Source organism: Chrysochloris asiatica, unplaced genomic scaffold, assembly GCF_000296735.1.
Source record: "Chrysochloris asiatica unplaced genomic scaffold, ChrAsi1.0 scaffold00054, whole genome shotgun sequence".
Classification (NCBI taxonomy): Eukaryota; Metazoa; Chordata; class Mammalia; order Afrosoricida; family Chrysochloridae; genus Chrysochloris; species Chrysochloris asiatica.
In genome coordinates this window covers 10,629,936-10,648,297 of record NW_006408572.1, presented here as the reverse complement: position 1 = coordinate 10,648,297, position 18,362 = coordinate 10,629,936, and the positions used below count along the sequence as shown (strand labels likewise).

The following is an 18,362-nucleotide window of genomic DNA, read 5'->3' as shown; positions in this document are numbered from 1 at the left end:
ATATCTTCCTAATGGATGACAGTTAGCTACCTCTCTGAGTGTCCATCTGTAAAAGAGAGATAAAGGTATTAAGCAATACCTACCTTGAAAGGGAGGGAGCTCTGGTAGCATGGTGGTTACAAGTCGGACTGCTAACCTCAAGGGGAAAAGATGAGGCTTTCTGCTCCCGTAAATATTTACAGCCTCAGAAACCCCTATACAATATCGCTATGAGTAGGAACCAACTCCACAGCACATCACCAACAACAACAACCTTTAAAGGGTTGTTTTAAGAATTCAGTAAATTCGTGAAGCTAGTACTATTAATGCTATTAGTTATTCACATATTAAGTAAGCACCTCAAGTGTTAGAATTATGCCAGACTCTATGGACAAACAATGAGTGAAACACATCCTTTGAGGAGTTTGCAGTTATTTTTCTTACTGCTCTACTCTACTGAGTCTGATTCTCTAGGGTGACCTATGTGTAGAAGGCATCTTGTGAGGGTGAGATGCGGTGGGAGGGAATGGGGATGTGTATTCTGGGTGGGATGGGGGTTGCCCAGCTGCCTCTGTTGAACCCACTGGGTGGGCTGGAAGCGTAGAGAGGAGGGGGAAGGAGGAGGAGAAAGTGGGAGAATAAAGAGGAGGGGAGAGGTGGAGGGTAGGGTAGGCAGCGCCCCCACCCTCCACAGGACTTTCATTCCACGTGGACCAGGGAATCTGGCCAGCAGGGGGCACTAGAGGAGCGCAATGCCTCAGCGCACAGTTGCTCCGCCCACTCCTGTCCCCCACCCCCATCTTCCACATGCGCGCGCGGGAGTGTGGAAGCAGCACGGGAGAACAGAGGGACTTCAGTAGGAGACCACCAACGACTGGCAGAAGCCTTTACCTCCCAAGCGCGATCTGTAAAGGAGCATCCACTCAGCACGCAAGGTCTCAAATCCTGACCTTGGGTCTCTAGGCCAAATTTAATAATCTAAGAAGCTCTGGATGGGGCATTGGTCCTGAATCTCTTGCGTAAGCCTCAGGTGTCTGGTGTATTCCCACACACTCAGCCCCGATACACCCTTTACCAACCTCTTGCCTCCGACCACCTTCAGAAATCTCCAGCCCCTTCCTGACCTGAGGACATCCCCACAGACCCATGTTTCCTGGTCACCCCCATCCCTGCCTCAGCTAAGGACCTCCTCTTCCTCTCTCTTTTCTTCTTGGCCATCTTGTCAGAGGCCCATCTGAACCTCGAAGAGAGGCCCAGGAGCAGGGCTCCCTCACAAGGACATCCCCTTCCTAAATAAACCCCCTTTCTCAGCCTGGACACCCAGGCCAAGCCTCTCAGCCCAAGGCACCATGGCAACCAGGCCTGACTTCCTCCCAGAGTTCCTGAGGAATAGGGGCAAGGGTAGAGAGTGGGGCCTGGTGGGGGCAGGGTCAGAGGGAAAGCCTGGGTTCAGTGTGTAGACTAGGCAGTTGCTAAGTAACCAGAACCGTAATACATCATCCCGAGCCACAGATTCTGTCTCTAAGCCATCTTGGGCAAATACCCACCATCCTGTTTGAAACCTAGAAATCAGGAGGAGGGAAAAAATAGAGCCTTGCCACGACCCCTTGGGATCTACCACCCACATTTTACTGTGAGGAGCTAGCTGGGTGGACCGGGAAGTCACCACAGCCACGAGCCTGGGAATCATGGAAGATGAAGATCTGTGTGAATACTTCAGGCTACTGTATGAGGAGCGGCCACAGCAACTGCTACAGTAAGAGACTGAGAACCTGGCCCACCCTCTGCACCCAACCTGTCCCCTCCTCTCCTATCTGCCAGGTCTCCAAGTCACCCTGCCCCTTCATCCTGCTCGACACCAACCCACCCCATCCTCCTGAGTCCCAGCCCCCTATCACTGTGCCCTGGTTTCCTCTTAACATCCCTACCTCTCTTACTCTTAACACCCGAGTTCTTTCATCCAGATGAGGGGAGAAGACCCCCTTCCCCGCCCATGGCTATCTTTCCATGGTTACTGCCCAGTCCCCACCTACCTCAGGTGTCTAGAACCCGTAGACTTCACTTGTTGGTGTCTTGGGCAGGAAGTTCCCCTCCATCGAGGAGCAGTCGGAATCCCCAGCCATCCGGCTTCTGAAGAAGAAACAGGAGGCCAAGATCATGCACCGCGCTCTGGAGGAGAAGGAGGAGGTGGGGACTCAGGGAGCAGGGTGTTGGGGTACAGGTCTCTTCCCTTGTAGAGAACACACATGACCCAAGTCTCTGGTGCTGGCCAAGCCTTGGGATGCTCCGCTTAGAGCCAGGACAGGGGCTAGAAAGGAAGGGGCATCTCAAAGACTTTTCTGGGCCTGGGGGTAGAGGCTGTAGGTAGGGGATGCTGGGACCTTCCTTCGTGCACATGCTGTGGCCCTTCTCGCCACTCTACTACCTCCAATCCCCAGATACTTAAAGGCAAGATGGAAGCCTTAAACTTGCGCTGGAAGGGGTTGGGCATCAAGGAAGCTGAGCTGAAGACCCATATTCAGAAGTCTGAGAAATTCATCCAGGTACATAGGGGTGTGGTCTATGCAGCACACAGGGGGGACCCACACTCCACAGTCGGCACATTGCTCTTCTCTCCCTCCTCCTCACTTTTGCTGACTCTCTCTCCCTGGGTTAGGTGCCTGGTAGCACTCCAGCAATGCCTGCTGTTTCCCTTCCTCCTTTCAACCCTTCCTTTACCTTCCTGTTTAAAATTTCCTGTTTACCTGTTGGTCTATGCCCCCTCTAGACTGCTACTTCCTGTTTCCCGGCCAGGCCAGTATGACCAGTGAACATGTGAATGAGTGAATGTATCAGAATCAAGGCTGGGCACTTAGGGATACAAAAAGGAGTAAGATAGGGTCTTAGTCCCCTGCTTACTCCACGTACTGCTCCATCTTTGCACTGAAGGTCCAGACAGGAAATGGTTGAAGGAGCAGGCACTAGAGTCCAGACACCTCTTCTCAATAGGTCCTCAGAGGAGAGATTTAATCATCTAAAAGTCCAGACAGTACTTACCAAACCCTTAAGGCCTGGCCTAGCTCCAGACTTCATTACTGTCCTTGGCTATACAGCAGCCTGCTCTTAAATATCTTCCACCACGCTGTGCCTAAACCAGATAGGAAAAGACGTGGGGGACTGGGCATCCTAGGGTGGATGAAGCAGTAGGAGATTTGGAGATGAGGGGTCCTTCTGATGATTACCAAAGGACCAACATCCTCAAAGATTGTTACAGAAGCCTGGATTCTCTTCTCTCCTTGCTTTCAGCAGGTGTGTGGTTGGAACCAGGCACAGGTAATTTTACAAAGCTCTCCAGGGGTTCTGGACGAGTACAGTTGGCTTAGAGCCCACGGCCCTCTCCTGGGTTTATAGAGCAGAGATCAAATTCCCTGCACTCCTCCTTCTATGTCTTCCAAATGCTCACCACATATGCCACCCATCGGGAATCAGCGGAGGCCCTGGAGGGGTAAGTGCCTTTGAGGGCTGAGTCTGCCGCCAGTAGAAAGGAGACGTAGACAGGAGAAGGCAGGATTGGACTGATTACAGTAGCTGAGCCTCGTGTCATTTTGGGTATCAAATTGTGCCTCGGTCATCTTCTATAACCCTGGCCTGGTTGCCTGTCTGAGCCCTTAGAACAAATGCTTTCTGGAATGGCTTCATCCCCTTCAGGTCCTCTGGACCAGGCCCATCACCTGCCTCACCTTTCTATCATTTGAGTACAGTTACCTCAGCTTTTGGAAGAGAGAGAGGACCACTGCCTCTCATTTATATAGCAGGAGAAACTCAGGTCTCAAGTACCAAGTCGGGAGAAAATGCAGGCTTTCCAGAAATCTACCTGGTGATAAAGGAGCTCTTGTAGCGTAGTGGTTACAAGTTGGGCTGCCAGCCTCAAGGTCAGCAGTTCAAAACTACCAGCGGCTCTGCAGGAGAAAGGTGAGGCTTTCTGCGCCTGTAAAGATTTACAGCCTTAGAAACCCTGTACAGTGTCGCTATGTGTCAGAACTGACTCCACGGCACACCACCACCACCTGGTGATAAATGACCACCACAAACAACAGGCTGGACTTTCTCAGCCTTCCCCAAAGTTGAGTTCTTTCCAAAGACTGGGTCCCATGAGTGTGATTTTTACCTAGGCCACCTTGAAACCCAAATCCCTCCTCCCTCAGGATCAGAATAATTTCCTGTCCAGTCTCCAAGGCCACTTCTTAACTTTGGTCTACACCTCTGTGATTACATCCTCCTGAACTCCAACACAATCCACAGAAACCCCCTCAACTAGCTTCAAATATCCTGTGTACCTCCTCTCCCCATGGGTGGCCCAGTCTTCTTACTCATCCTTCCAGTGCCCGGATCTCAGCAAACAGAGGCCCTGTGAAGGCCCCAGGGGCCTGAGGGCCCCCAGCAGGGCTGACCAGCGACCCTGACTCTACCCCAGGAGAATGACAAGAAGCGAATCCGCGCCCTGAAGAAAGCCAAAAAGGAGCGAGACCTCAAGGAGCAGCACATGCGGGAGCTGGCCAAGGCCAAGCAGGAGCTGGTGGCCCTGCGACTGCAACACCAGACACTGAACACCAGACTGCAGAAGTATTCCATCTTCAACAAGTACCTGGAGAAGGTGGTGGAGAACTCCGACGTGAGTCCCAAAGGCGAGCAGGGAAAGGCCTTACTTACTGCCCACCCCCGCCTCACCTCCCCTTCCCCAGTGCCTGGGCTTATGGGTAGGGTTTCAGTCTGAGCTGATTGAGATTGGGGGATTCTTCAGTGATGGTCATACTGGGAGACAGATGGAAAAGAACCTTAGATTAGTGTCGGGAGCCCTTAGAATGTTGGAGTCGGTACCCGCGGGCACCATCTATGTCTCCTGAGGACACAGATGCTGAGGGTACCTACTGCCCTTGACACATACTCTCTCAAGGCAAAATGGTGTTTCCACAGTGAGCCACGCCTCCCTGGTCTCTTGAGTTGAAGGAGCAGTGAGCATCCAGCCTGGGTTTAGAGCAGAGCCATTGCTTGTCCCTCTCCTTTTCCAGAATCCTCTATCTACTCTGAGCTCACACCTACTGTGGTTACAAGACCCTGAAGGGAGAGCCCTGTGATTTTTTTTTTCCCCAGGGAAGCTTGTGTTTCACAGGGTGAGGCTTAGAGATGGAGAGAAGTTGTTTTCTTTGGCTGAGTATTCATGAGAAAGCTTGTAAGAAGCTTTGGGCATCTCTGGGTAGCCCAAATGGTTAAGCATTCAATGGTTAGCTGAAAGGTTGGTGGTTTGAATGGAATGCAGATCTCCTTTGACATACATGGGGTTGCCATGAGTCGGATTTGGCTTGACAGCAGTGGATTTGGAATTAGGTTTTAAGACGCTTCCAATGTCACCCAATGCTTTTTTCCTTCTTTAATCTTGTTTTTTTTTTTTTTTGCTAACCATTAAATAGCACTTACTATGTACCTGGTGTGGCACTGTAGGATAAGCACTGGACTACAAACTCAACAGTCTCTCTTTGGAAACCCTATATGGGGTCCCTAGACTGCAAAGCCACTTGAACTGCAAGGTCGGCGGTTCAAGCTCACCAGCTGCTCCTCGGAAACCCTATACTGTGGGTCGCTATGGATCAGAACCAATTCGATGGCACTGAACAACAACAACGAGTCATAACTGACTCCACAGCACTTAACAACAACATTCGTACCAGGCACTGCTGTAAGAACTGCCATAGGTATATGCGTTTGCTCCTCACAATTGCGGTTGTTGTTGTTAGGTGTCATGTCCGTTCTAACTCATAGCAACCCTGTGCACAACAGTACAACACACCGCCTGGTCCAGGGCCATCCTCACAATTGTTATGCTTGAGCCCATCGCTGCTGCCACTCTGCCCATCCATCTTCACAATGTTGTGGTTGTTAAATGCTGTCAGACTTTTACACATTAGGAAACTCACTTCTGTTCCACCTAAAATCTGCTCCCCAAATTTGCATTGCGCATCTGCACTGCTTTTAAACCCAGCATCCCACCCTAGTTACTGCTCCAACTTTCCTGACCCTATGGCAAGTCCCCAGAGGAAACTGTCTCTGTTCATGGTATCCACAGCCTCACTTTCTAGTCACCCATTCCCCCAGTATGATATGGCTTCTACTCCCCTCTCCAAGGTCACCAGTAACCAAACCTACAAGACTCATTTCTGTTGTCAGCATGTCATCAGCTACTGCTGGTCACCCCTGTCTCTGGATACTTACTCACCTTTGTCTTGCTCTATGAGCACTCCTTCGCTGTCTCCTGGGTGGTCACATATGTCCACCCTCCCTCAGGGCCTTCACCCTTTCTCATGGTGAGGCCTGGTTGAAGAAGCTGTGGCAGTAAACCCTTGGTGCTGTGTGCTTAACCTCCCTCCCAGTGAGAAGCCAGCTGAGAAAAGGTTAAGCTAGAGTGAGGGAGAGGAGACAGAAGAGACTGTCTGGTAGGGCTGGACTTGTTTCTTAGGGCCTGGGAGTCTGGTGGTTTATCATTGTACTTCTGGGATGTGACTGTGTTCACAAGTGAGTACACTTGTTTTAAGGTCTAGGTTTGTAGCTCTATATATGTCTGTTTAAAGTCATGTGTGTATGTGTCTGCTGGGGGAGTGAGGTTCTAGAGCAACAAAGAGTTTGGACTGGGTTACACCTGCCCCTGCTGTGGCGCTGTTGGATAAAGCACTGGATTGCAAGGTTGGTTTGAACGACAAGGTTGGCAGTTCAGATTCACCAGCCGCTCCTCGAAAATCCTATACCTGGTTGTTATGAGTTGGAAACGACTTGACGCTACTTAACAACATCTGCCCCTGCTTCCCCCTCCCCAGTGTCTTTGACTTACTTAACAATCAAACGGAGAGGAGAAGGGAGAGAAAACATCCCATCTAGTGCAGAGCAAAAAGTCTCTCTGGTCTGACTCTGTAGTGTGTGCTAGACTCAGGGCTCAGGGTTCAGGGCTTCATGTGTGTAACCTCATTCCGTCCTCTCATTAGCCCTTGAAGAGCAAATGGAAGCTCCGAGAGGTTAGGTGACCCACTCAGTCTCACAGTTTGTCAATGGCACCACCATGCCAGTGAAAACTGCTCATCCGGAAGTCACCTTGAGGTCAGAGCTATAGGGACCCCTCTGCTCTCCTCCCTCCCCTGGGCATGGCAGCATCTGGCTCCATGTGGGTTCCTCCTGGAAACATACCTTGATCCCTGCTCTGTGATACTTCCTGCTACTACTTCCTTCCTGCAAACACTCCTGCTCAGTCTTCTGGGGGGTGGGACTCTTCTTTCTAGACCCATCTGTAAGTGCTGTGTGCTCTGTGTCTTTGTTGCAGACCCTCTACTCTCCCCTTGAGTAATTCCAGGGCCTCAGCTATCACCTATATCGTGGTGATCCACCTCAGCCAGTTCCCACATTTAGACACACTAAGGGATTGGGTGTGTCTTTAGTAGCGTAACAAAGAATGCCCTATTTCCAGTTGATTCAAATCCTTGGGTATGGGTATGGAGGTTAAGATTCCAACACATAGCTCAAGGAGGGATATAACCCAATCCATAATACCCAATGATACTCATCTAGAACCACTTATCTGATTCATGTGTGTCCCCAAACTAAACCAAACCCACTGCCACCAAGGCACTCCCAATGCCTAGTGATCCTATATAGGATTTCCAAGGCTATAAATCTTCACAGAAATAGAAAGTGTCATCTTTCTCCTAAATAGCAGGTGGTGGGTTTGAACTGTGACCTTACAGATAGCAATTCCACGCTTTTCCTACAGTACCACCAGGGCTCCTTGTCTAAGTCCCAAATCGGTGTTATTTCCCCCATTCTCTATTACTAACTGAGGAGCTCTCATAGCGTAGTGCTTACAAATCGGGCGGGAGGAAGATGAGGCTTTCTGCTCCCGTAAGGATTTACAGCCTTGGAAACCCTGTACAGGGTCGCTATGAGTCTGAAGCAACTCCACGGCACATAACAACAACAACATATTTCTAACTGACCCATTGCCATTGGTTTGACTTCAACTCATGGTAATCCTAGGTGTTACAAAGGTAGAACTGCTCCATGGGTTTTCTTGGCTGTGAGCTTTACAAATACAGTCATGTGCAGTATAGCATCCCTTCCACAACATCTGACTATATATACATCTGTGGTCCCATAAAGCCTGTTGTATTAAAAAATGTAGACATATACAATGGTTTGTAGCAACCAATGGGTGCTCCTTGCTAAAACATTAGTATTATTACTATATTATGTTGACTATAACTCATCTGTCAGTTTGTCATACTGGAGTTGTGTGTTGTATGTTGCTGTGAATCCTGGAAGCTGTGCCAAGGTATTTTGCATAGCAGAGGGGCACCCATGGTGGACAGGTTTCAACAGAGCTTCCAGACTGAAACAGATTAGGAAGAAGGAAAGGTGAACCACTTCTAAATGGTTAGCCAGTGAAAACCTTATGAATGACGGTGGAACATTATCAGCTATAGTGCCAGAAAATAAGGCCCTCAAGATAGAAGGTGCTCAAAATATAACCAGGGAAGAGCTGTCTCCTCAAAGTAGAGTTGGCCTTCATGACCTAGATGGAGCACAACTTTTGAGACCTTCACTTGCTGATGGGGCACAACTCGAAATGAGAAAACACAGCAGCAAACTTTCATAATAATCAGAACATGGAATGTACAAAGTATGAATCTAGGAAAATTGGAAGTTCTCAAAAGTGAGATGGAATGCATAAACATCAATATCCTAGGCATTAGTAGAAGGTTCCCATATTAAAAAGGAGTTCAACAAACAGTTAAGATTTGGCCGATTAATTGAAAGGTTGTCAGTTCAAACCCATCCAGAAGTACCTCAGAAGAAAGGCCTGGTGATCTGCTTCTGAAAGGTCACAGCCATGTGCAGTTCTGCTCTGCCACACATGCCACTGAAAACTGCACATCCAGAAGTCACCTTGAAGTCAGAGTTCCAGGGACTCCCTCTGCCCTCCTCCCTCCCCTGAGATGGAATCTACTCAGTACAAAAGTTTTTTACCACATTAAAGCAGCAGATCCATGATACATTGTTGTTGTTGTCAGGTGCCATCGAGTCGGAACCGACTCATAGAGACCCCGTGCACAGCAGAACAAAACAATGTCCGATCCTGGGCCAACCTCACTACTGCTGCCACAGTTGAGTCCATCAATGCTGCCACCTGGCCGATCCATCTCGTTGGGGGTCTTCCTCTTTTTCTCTGACCCTCCATCTTACCAAATATGATATCCTTCTCCAGCGACTGTTCCCTCCTGACAATATGTCCAAAGTACGAAAGACGAAGCTTAGCCATCTTGGCCTCAAAGGAGCACTCTGGCTGCACTTCTTCCAAAACAGATCTATTGGTTCTTTTGGCAGTCCATGGCACTTTCAGTATTCTCCTCCAACACCACAACTCAAAGGCATCAATTCTTCTACGATCCTCCTTATTCACTGTCCAGCTTTTGCATCCATATGAGGTTATTGAAAATACCATGACCTGGGTCAGGCACACCTTAGTCCTCAAGCTGACATCTTTGCTCTTCAATGATATGGCATGTCTCAAATTCAGAGATGGTACTTTGTATATCTTGTTGTTGTCAAGTGTCATCAAGTCGGTTCCAACTCGTAGTGACCCTGTATAGGGTTTCCGAGGAGTGGCTGATGAGCTTGTGGTTCAAACTGACTGCAGTCCAGCGCATTAACCTGCAGCGCCACACCAGGATGTCTTAGAAGTGAAGAAACTGAGTATCTGTCCATCTTCTCTCTCCTAAACCTCAGGCCACACTCTATCTATCTCCTGCAACCACACTTCCATTGGTTTGCTTCCTCCCACCCCCAGGGTAGCCCTGCTATTGCTCGGTCCTGGGCTGGGGAACAGCAGGACCACTCACCACTCACAGTGCAGCCGGAACTCAGGGCTCGCCTTGACTTCCCCCACTCACTCAACTGCACAGCCATTAGTCTCCAGATCTGCTCTATTCTGCCTTATAAGTAGTTCGGGAATCCAGCCCCTGGCCCTGCCCTCCTCCAGACCATTAATGCACCTCATCTGGAGTTCAACTTTGTGTCATTTCTGGTGTTCTACAGTGTGGCGCTGTGGATTAATGTGCCAGACTGTAAAGCCATTTGAACTGAAAGGTTGGCAGTTCAAGCTCACCAGCCGCTCCTTGGAAACCCTGTACAGGGTCTCTATGGGCAGAACTGACTCAATGGCACTTAACAACAACAACAGCTAACATAAGGAGCTCTGGTAGTGTAGTGGTTACAAATCAGGCTGCGAACCTTAAGGTCAGCAGTTTGAAACTACCAGTTGTTCTGTGGGAGAAAGATGAGGCTTTCTGCTCCCGTAAAGATTTACAGCCTTGGAAACCCTGTACAGGGTTGCTATGAGCGGAACCGACTCCATGGCACATTACCGCCACCACTACAGCTAACATGGAGTCCTGGTGTGCCTCTATGGGCTAATGCACTAGACCACCAGAACTGCAAGGTTAGCAGTTCAAGCTCACCAGCCTATCCTCAGAAACCCTATACAGGGTCTTTATGATTTGGACCTGACTTGATGGCACTTAACAACAACAACAACAACAACAACACAGCTAACATAGAGTCCTGGTGTAGTGCTGTAGGATATGTACTAGCCTGTAAAGTCATTTGAACTACAACGTTGGTAGTCCAAACTCACCAGCTGCTCCTTGGAAACCCTATACAGGGTCACTAGGAGTCAGAACCAACTCAACAGCACTTACCAACAGCAACACAGCTAACATTAGGGGGTCCCGGTGGTATAGTGGGTTGCATGTTGGGCAGCTAATCACAAGGTCAGCAGTTCAAGCCCACCAGTGCTCCACAGGAGAAAATGAGGCTTTCTGCTCCTGTAAAGATTTACAGCCTTTGAAACCCTATACAGGGTCACTATGAGTCAGAACCAACTGGATGGCACACCACCACCACCCACAGCGAACACAATCTTCCTTCTTTTTTTCTCTTACTATTTCTTTTCTTTTTTCATTCCTTCCTTTCTCCCCACTTCTCTGCTTCCTGATCCTTTTCATCCTTCTCTCTCCATTTCTTTCTAATCATTGTGTTGTTAAGCACCATTCAGTCATTCGGACTCTTAATGACACTGCATAGGGTTTCCAAGAATGGGTTTCAACTGCTGTTAACAGTCCAGAAAATATAAGGGGCCCTGGTGGCATAGTGGGTGACACATCGGGCTGCTAATCTCACGGTCAGCAGTTCAAAACTACCAGCGGCTCCACAGAAGAAAGAAGAGGCGTTCTGCTCCCATAAAGATTTACAGCCTCGGGAACCCTATACAGGGTCGCTATGAGTCAGAACCAACTCCATGGTACACCACCACCACCACCACATATAATAGCACCCAAGTACTCACTGCCCAGCTTTAGCAAATCTTAACATTTTTGCCCCATTAAACCAAGTTCTCTTTTTCTTAAGAAGTAATTGAAACCCCTTTGAAATCTCATTCTTTTCCCCTCTCCTCAGAGTTAACCAGAATCCTGTCTTTCAAATTTCTCATTCTCATGCTTGTTTTTATTCTTTTGCAACCCATAACCAGTTGCTGTCGAGTCAACTCTGATTCCTGGCAACCCCATGTGCGTTAGAGTAGAACTGCGCTCCACAGACTTTCACTGACTGACCTTTCTTCGAAAGTGCCTTTAAGTGGACTTAAATTTACACCATTTCGATCAGCAGTTGAGTGCGCTAACCATAGCCATAAATTATACATAATATTATCCATAGACTTCTGCCACTTGCTTTTTCCAATCAACGATACAGTTCTTTAAAAACCTTTCTGATTATGGAACGTTTTCAACACTTACAAAAGTAGAGCGAGAATAGTCTAATGAATGCCCATTACGCATTACCTAGTTCCAAGTATCATCAATTCACATCCCTCATACCTTTCCATCTTCATCATTTGGAAGCAAATGATATCTTTTCACCCATAAGAATTTCAGTACATCATTTGAAAGTTAAGGGCTCTTTTAAAAATCACAATGCCATTATAACAGCTAGCCAACAATTTGATAGCAATTCCTTAATATCAAATAGTCAATGTTAAAATTGCCCCAATTATCTCATAAATGCTTTTTGTACAGTTGGTTTGTTCTAAGCAAGGTCCAAATAAGGTCCACACGCTATATTTGGTTGATATATTTCTTAAGTGTCATAACTATTATACTGAGCAAAAGCAGCCCAACACCTAAGCGGACACACTATAGGATTCGATGTATGTGTCTAACAACAAGTAAAATGAATTTATTGTGACAGACATTAGGACTGTGTCTTACTCGGTGGTGTTTGTGGTGCTGGTAAGGGATACTGATGGAAGGAGGCAGAGGACCCTTTAGAGTTTGCTAGGGGTCCCGGTGTGGTGCTGTAGGATCAGCATTGGACTGCTATACACAAGGTCGATAGTTCAAACTCACCAGCCACGCCTCAGAAACCCTCTACAGAGTCCCTAGGAGTCGGAACCTACTAGATGGCACTTAACAACAATGCAACAACAAAAATGTTCTATCATCTTCCCTCATTTATTAGCTAGAATACTATACTCTGGTAGCGTAGTGGTTACGAATCGGGCTGCGAACCTTAAGGTCAGCGGTTCGAAACTACCAGCTGCTCCATGAGAGAAAGATGAGGCTTTCTACTCCCGTCAAGATTTACACCTTCAGAAAACCTGTACAGGGTTGCTATGGGTCGGAACCGACTCGACGGCACTTAACAACAACAACTATAAAGAAAAAGATTTCTATAAAGTCTTTCCTACATCAATTGTTTGATTACTCATAAGCCTCAATACAGGATTGCTGTTGAGTCAGAACCAACTTGACAGTACATAACATCACAGGCCTTAAAGGAAAAGCTTGTTAAACACTTGATTCTTTACTTAGTTTTCAGAATAATGAATCAGTTCTCCAGCATCCTCCAAAACTGACCTGTAAAGGTTTTAGTATCATAATAAAACTCGTGGATTTTTACATATTTCAATCCTTTGCACTTATATCTTACTCTGATGCTCACATGGCCCCATCTTTGGATGGGGGGAGCCTCTTCAAGCTGGTACCTGAATCCTTTTGACACGACATTTAGTTGTCGAGCTGTGTTCCTCCCTCCTGTTCCTGGGAGCTGTGAGTTAGTGCATTCCTTTTCATCACTATTTCTGGTGCTCTACATCACTATATGTTGTTATATAAGGAACCCTAGTGGTGCTGTAGGCTAAGTGCTAACCACAAGTGGGAGAAAGATGAAACTATCTGCTCCCGTAAAGATTTACAGTCTCAGGAATCCTATACACGATCGCTATGAGTCAGAATGGCTTGATGGCAATGGATTTTTGGTTTGGGTCTTGCATTGTGTCCTGAATAAAATGCAGGCATGAAGCTACTGCTTAGGTTTTTTTTTTAATCCTTCAATGTATAAACTCCATAGTCCTTTTCAGAGTTTACTGGGCACTTTTTCTTTTACTTCTTCAGGTCCACCTCTCCCTACCATCTTAAACTCATGCCATTTATGCTACACTACCTTGAATGCCCCGAACATGTCGCCCACACACCCCCTCCCACACACACACACACTCATTTTGTCAGGTACTGTTGAGTCAGTACCAATTCATGGTAACCTCAGGTCCAACAGGATGAAACTCTGCCTGGCCCCTCCCCATCCTCATGACCACTGGTAGACTTAAGTACACTGTTGTACCTATGGTGTATTTTTAGTTCCTGCCAACCACATGGACTCACCATCCAGCACTATGTTCTTGTTGCTGAGTGCCATCGAGTCAGTTCCAACTCAAAGTGATCCTGTATAGGGTTTCCAAGGAGCGGCTGGTGAACTTGAACCATTGACCTTGCGGTACAAACCAACCTTGCGGCCCAGTGCTTATCCTACAGCACCATACCAGGACACTATTCTGTTATCATCCATAAGGGTTTTATTGGCTAGCTTTGGGCCTTCCTTCCTAGTCTGTCCTAGTCTGGATGCTCCACTGGAAACCTGTCCACCATGATTGGTCCTGTTGCTATTTGAAATCTTAGTGGTATACTTTCCAGCATCATGGCGCCATACAAGCCACCACACAGGACATTGACAATTTGTGGAGGTGGCGTTCTTCCTTACTCATGCTCTTTCCTCTTTCCTCTGCCTGCAAAACATCCTCTCCTCCCCACACCTACTTGTGCTTGGTTAGCTTATGTTTATGCCTCCACTTTCATTGTAGCCATTCTCCCCATATGGACCTCTTTTCTGTCTGTCCCCCACTCCTCCAAGCTTTAGTTGGATTGGGGTGAAGACCAATATAGCAGTTCTGGGGCACTGGCTTCACACTGGAAATATGTTCAAGGTGTGTCGTCTGGAGTCGGAGTCACAAAAACGTGTGCTCACACTGCCTTCTATAGGGGGTAGAGTACCAGGCCTCTCCAATGAGCCGTGCTTGTGATTTAGGTGAGATGGTTCTGGATGATGCTGGGGGAGGCACCTGCCCACTGACCCTCTCAGCCCCAGCTTGTCTTGAATGATGCTGTGAAGTGATGTTGAGTTGGTTCTGACCTGTATTGGGTATCTGAGGAACAACTGGTGGGTTTGAACTACTGACCTTGTGGTAAGCATTATAGTGCTTATCCTACAGCACCACACAACTACCCAATAAATACCAGTAAATACTGAATAAATACTAGAGAGCATAATGTTGGAAGAAGCACCGAGGCACTACCCCACACATCTTGTTGTTGTTAAGTGCTGTAGAGTTGGTGCCAATTCATAGTGATCCTATATAGGGTTGTCAAGGAGTGGCTGGTGAGTTTGAACCACTGACCTTGCATTTTAAACTGACCTTGCAAATTCTAACCAACCTCACAGTCCAGTGCTTATCCTACAGCACTACACCAGGACTCCACACATCGTAGGCCAGCTTTATCCACCAATCATATTGTCATTGTTATACATTGCCCTTGAGTTCGCTCTAATTCACAGCAACCTTATGTATGACCGAACAAAACACTGCCCAGTATTGCACCATCCTGACAATTGTGGGTATGTTTGAGCCCCCAGTCAGAGACAGGGCTTATCTCTGTGTGCAGTATTGGCTTCTTTACTCATCTGTCTGTCCTCCCTCCTTCCACACCACACCCTCTGATATAAACTACATAAAAGCAAGGCCTGGCTTTCTTATCTCCTGCTCTGTCCCTAGCACTTAGCACAGACCCTGACTTGTAGATAGTTAGTTCTTGGTACATTCTTGTTGAATAGAGTCATTATTACTTTGGGTGGTGGTGGTTAGCTGCAGTAGAGTTGGCCTCTGAATCAAGGCGACCCTATGGGTAATGGAACTATTTTGTCCCCATGATAATTTATGGATCGATTATTTTCATCCACAGGATTTTGATTGGCTTATTTTCAGAAGTAGATCCCTAGTTTGTCTTAGTCTGAAAGTTCTGCTGAAGCCTGTTCAATATCACAGAAACACATAAGACGCTTGGTGGCTAAGCCTGAGGAACACTGGCTGGGAATTGAACCTAGGTCTCATAAATGTCATTATTGTGTGCTGTTGAGTGGGCTCCGACTCATAATGACGCAGTATAGGTTTTCTGAGACTGTAACTCTTTGTTGTTGTTGTTAGGTGCCATCAAGTCGGTACCGACTCATAGTGACCCTGTGCACAATGGGAGCAGAAAGCAACTGGTGGGTTTAAACTGCTGACTTTGTGGTTAGCAGCCCAATGTATAACCTACTATGCCGTTCAGGGCTCCTGAGTGGAAGGCAAGAATTTTATCACTGAGCCACAGCTATTGACTTGGAAGACATCTTGAGATGCTCCCCATCAGAAATTCTCAGCCCCAGATGTACTTTGAATCACCTAAAAGAGCTTTTGCAAAATTCTGATGCTAGGGACCACCTTAGACCCTTAATCCAAATCTCTGGGGATGGAGCCTGGTAGGTGTCTCTTTAAAGCTCCCTTGGTGGTTCTACCATGCAGCCAAGATTGAGAATTCCAGCCGGTTGCTCAACCCAGAGACCATGGCACATACCGAGCCGGAACAAGTGACCATGGAACTCCAATCTCCTCACAACCCTTACTCCTTGTCCCCGAGCCAGGGCCTCCCTGCTTGGCAGGTTAGCTGCGCTAACCCCGCGGCAGCTCAGTGACCCAAGTTTCCGGCCCCAGTTTGAGGACATACACGAGGTGATTGCCCGCTACAAGACGCTGGTGAGCAGGAACCATGACCTCAAGCATTCGGCGCAGGAAGGCCAGGAGAAGATCGACCAGGCCAAGGCGCAGCTGGCGCACTACATACAAGAGAAGGAGGATGAGATCCTCCAGCATAACAACGAGCTGGCGCAGCTTCAGATGCGATTCGACCGTGCCCGCAGTAACGTCATCATCTGGGTGAGGGGCTCACCAACCACCCTCCTCTACAGCCAGCCCTCCTCGATAGCCCCATCCCACCCACACACCCATCCCTTCTGCTCCCCAGGAATCTCGTTGGGAGCACATCCAGAACACCGCTGCCCAGAAGACCCTCCTGCTTGGCACCATCAAAATGGCAACGCTGAACCTCTTCCAGATTGTGAGCAAGCATATGAAGGAGCCGGCCAATGTGTCTCTGGAAGACACGCACAAACAGCTGGACGTGGTAGGAAGGCAGCGGCCTGGGCGTGGCTGAGGGGGCTGGGCCTAAGAGCGTCTAGATTTGTTGAGAGGACGCCTTAACCCAACAGAGCCAAACCCAAACCTGCTGCCATCAAACGCATTCCAACTCATAGTGACCATAAAGATGGAACAGAACTGCCCCATTTGGGTTTCCAAGATTGTAAACCTTTATGGAAGCAGGCGACTGGTAGGTTTGAACAGTGGTCTTTCCGTTGGCAGCTGTGCTGTTTAACCACTGCTCCACCAGGACCTTCCCAATAGAGCAGCAGATCTCAAATTTTAAGGCATCAGAATCACCTGGAGAATGAAAAGTACTGCTGGACCCCATCCCGGTGTTTCTCATTCAGAAAGTCTGAGGTGGGAGCCAGAAATTGTGCATTGTCAGCAAATCCCCAGGTAATAGTGCTAGGCTGGGTTCTACTACATTAGACCCAAGACCCTGTGGGCCAAGGTGGGAAGTAGCAGGGGCCCACTATTAAATTCATACATTGTGCAAAGGGTCTATGGCTTGATGAAAGCTTGTGCCCAAGCCTTATCTTGTTAAAACAGGAAACTTGCAATGTTTAGAGCAGTGATAAATTCATGTTAATAACAATCTGAGAGTTCTCCTTTAAGGAAACTAAAGAGGAAATGACTTTTTCATTGTTGTTGCTAAGTGCTGTTAAGTTGGTTCCCACTCACAGTCATCCTGTATAGGGTTTCCAGAGGAGCGGCTGGTGGGTTTGAACCACCAACCTTGAGGTTAGCAGCCCAGTGCCACACCAGGACTCAAAATGATATCATTCCATGTCCATGAGGCACCTAAAATCACTTCTTCACTCTACTACTGTTGTTGTTATTGTTGTTAAGTGCCGTAGAGTTGGTTCTGACCCATAGCAACCCTGTATGGAATTTGAGGAGCAGCTGGTGAGCTTGAACCGTCGACCTTGCAATTCAAACCGACTTTGCAGTCCAGCACATTAACCCCACAGTACCACAAGGACTCCCATAAGAGTTAACAACTCCATACCTACTTAGTGCTTCTAGTTTGTAAAAACTGCCACGATTTCAGCAGGATGCAAGAACGTGGCTTCTCAACAAGTCAGTCAGAGGAGAACAGTGAACCCCTTACACATTATACCCAAGGGCATTTCGCTTTGGGATTGGAGGGTGGCCCTTTCACTGGGTGAGGTTATCTCTGGTCCCCTTCCCTTGTTAGATCCAGCAGTATATCCAAGACCTGTCAGACATCTGGGCAGAAGTGAAGAAGAAGGAACAGTCACAAAACCGGGTTTAAGGAGGCAACCATGGTTCCAGAATGTTCTTAGACCTCTCCGCCCAGACCACTACGGATCGCTGAGCCTTTGTCCTGGCGAACACTCTGACATTTCCACATTAGGTCGGTCCCAGCCCTGAAAACATTAAATTTTATTAAAATGTTTTAAATTCTTTCTTTGGTGGTTTATTCATGAGGGAGAGAATCCGTGGGAGCAGTCACTTAGGCTGCTCAGGGACTAGAAACGAAATCCTAGGTGTGTTGACTTCTAGGCTTTGGACTAGTGGGTGTTAGGGTGGGCAACAGAACAATGGGGTTAGAACAAATGTAGGACCTTAGTACTAGGTTTGTATTAACCTTTCCTCCACCACTCAAAGATTACACACACACACACACACACACACACACACACACACACACACACACACACAC

At 47.8% G+C, this 18,362-nt stretch overlaps 1 protein-coding gene across 1 annotated transcript; it reads left to right on the top strand.

The window, feature by feature from the left end:
* The first annotated feature begins 1,328 nt into the window (after positions 1–1,328).
* CCDC42 (coiled-coil domain containing 42) lies at positions 1,329–17,951 on the top strand. Its single transcript, XM_006863503.1, has 8 exons — positions 1,329–1,380; positions 1,621–1,735; positions 2,061–2,166; positions 2,418–2,522; positions 4,433–4,630; positions 16,190–16,411; positions 16,500–16,658; positions 17,874–17,951. Exons 1-8 carry the CDS (start codon positions 1,329–1,331, stop codon positions 17,949–17,951), a joined length of 1,035 nt encoding a protein of 344 aa, XP_006863565.1.
* Positions 17,952–18,362: the final 411 nt, after the last annotated feature.

Bases quoted from the DNA above. Each gene is read 5' to 3' on its own strand.
- CCDC42 (XM_006863503.1), top strand. From the start codon at position 1,329: ATGGCAACCAGGCCTGACTTCCTCCCAGAGTTCCTGAGGAATAGGGGC. The intron at 4,631-16,189 runs GTGAGTCCCAAA...TTCCGGCCCCAG, and splicing joins AGGTGGTGGAGAACTCCGAC to TTTGAGGACATACACGAGGT. The intron at 16,659-17,873 runs GTAGGAAGGCAG...TTCCCTTGTTAG, and splicing joins CGCACAAACAGCTGGACGTG to ATCCAGCAGTATATCCAAGA.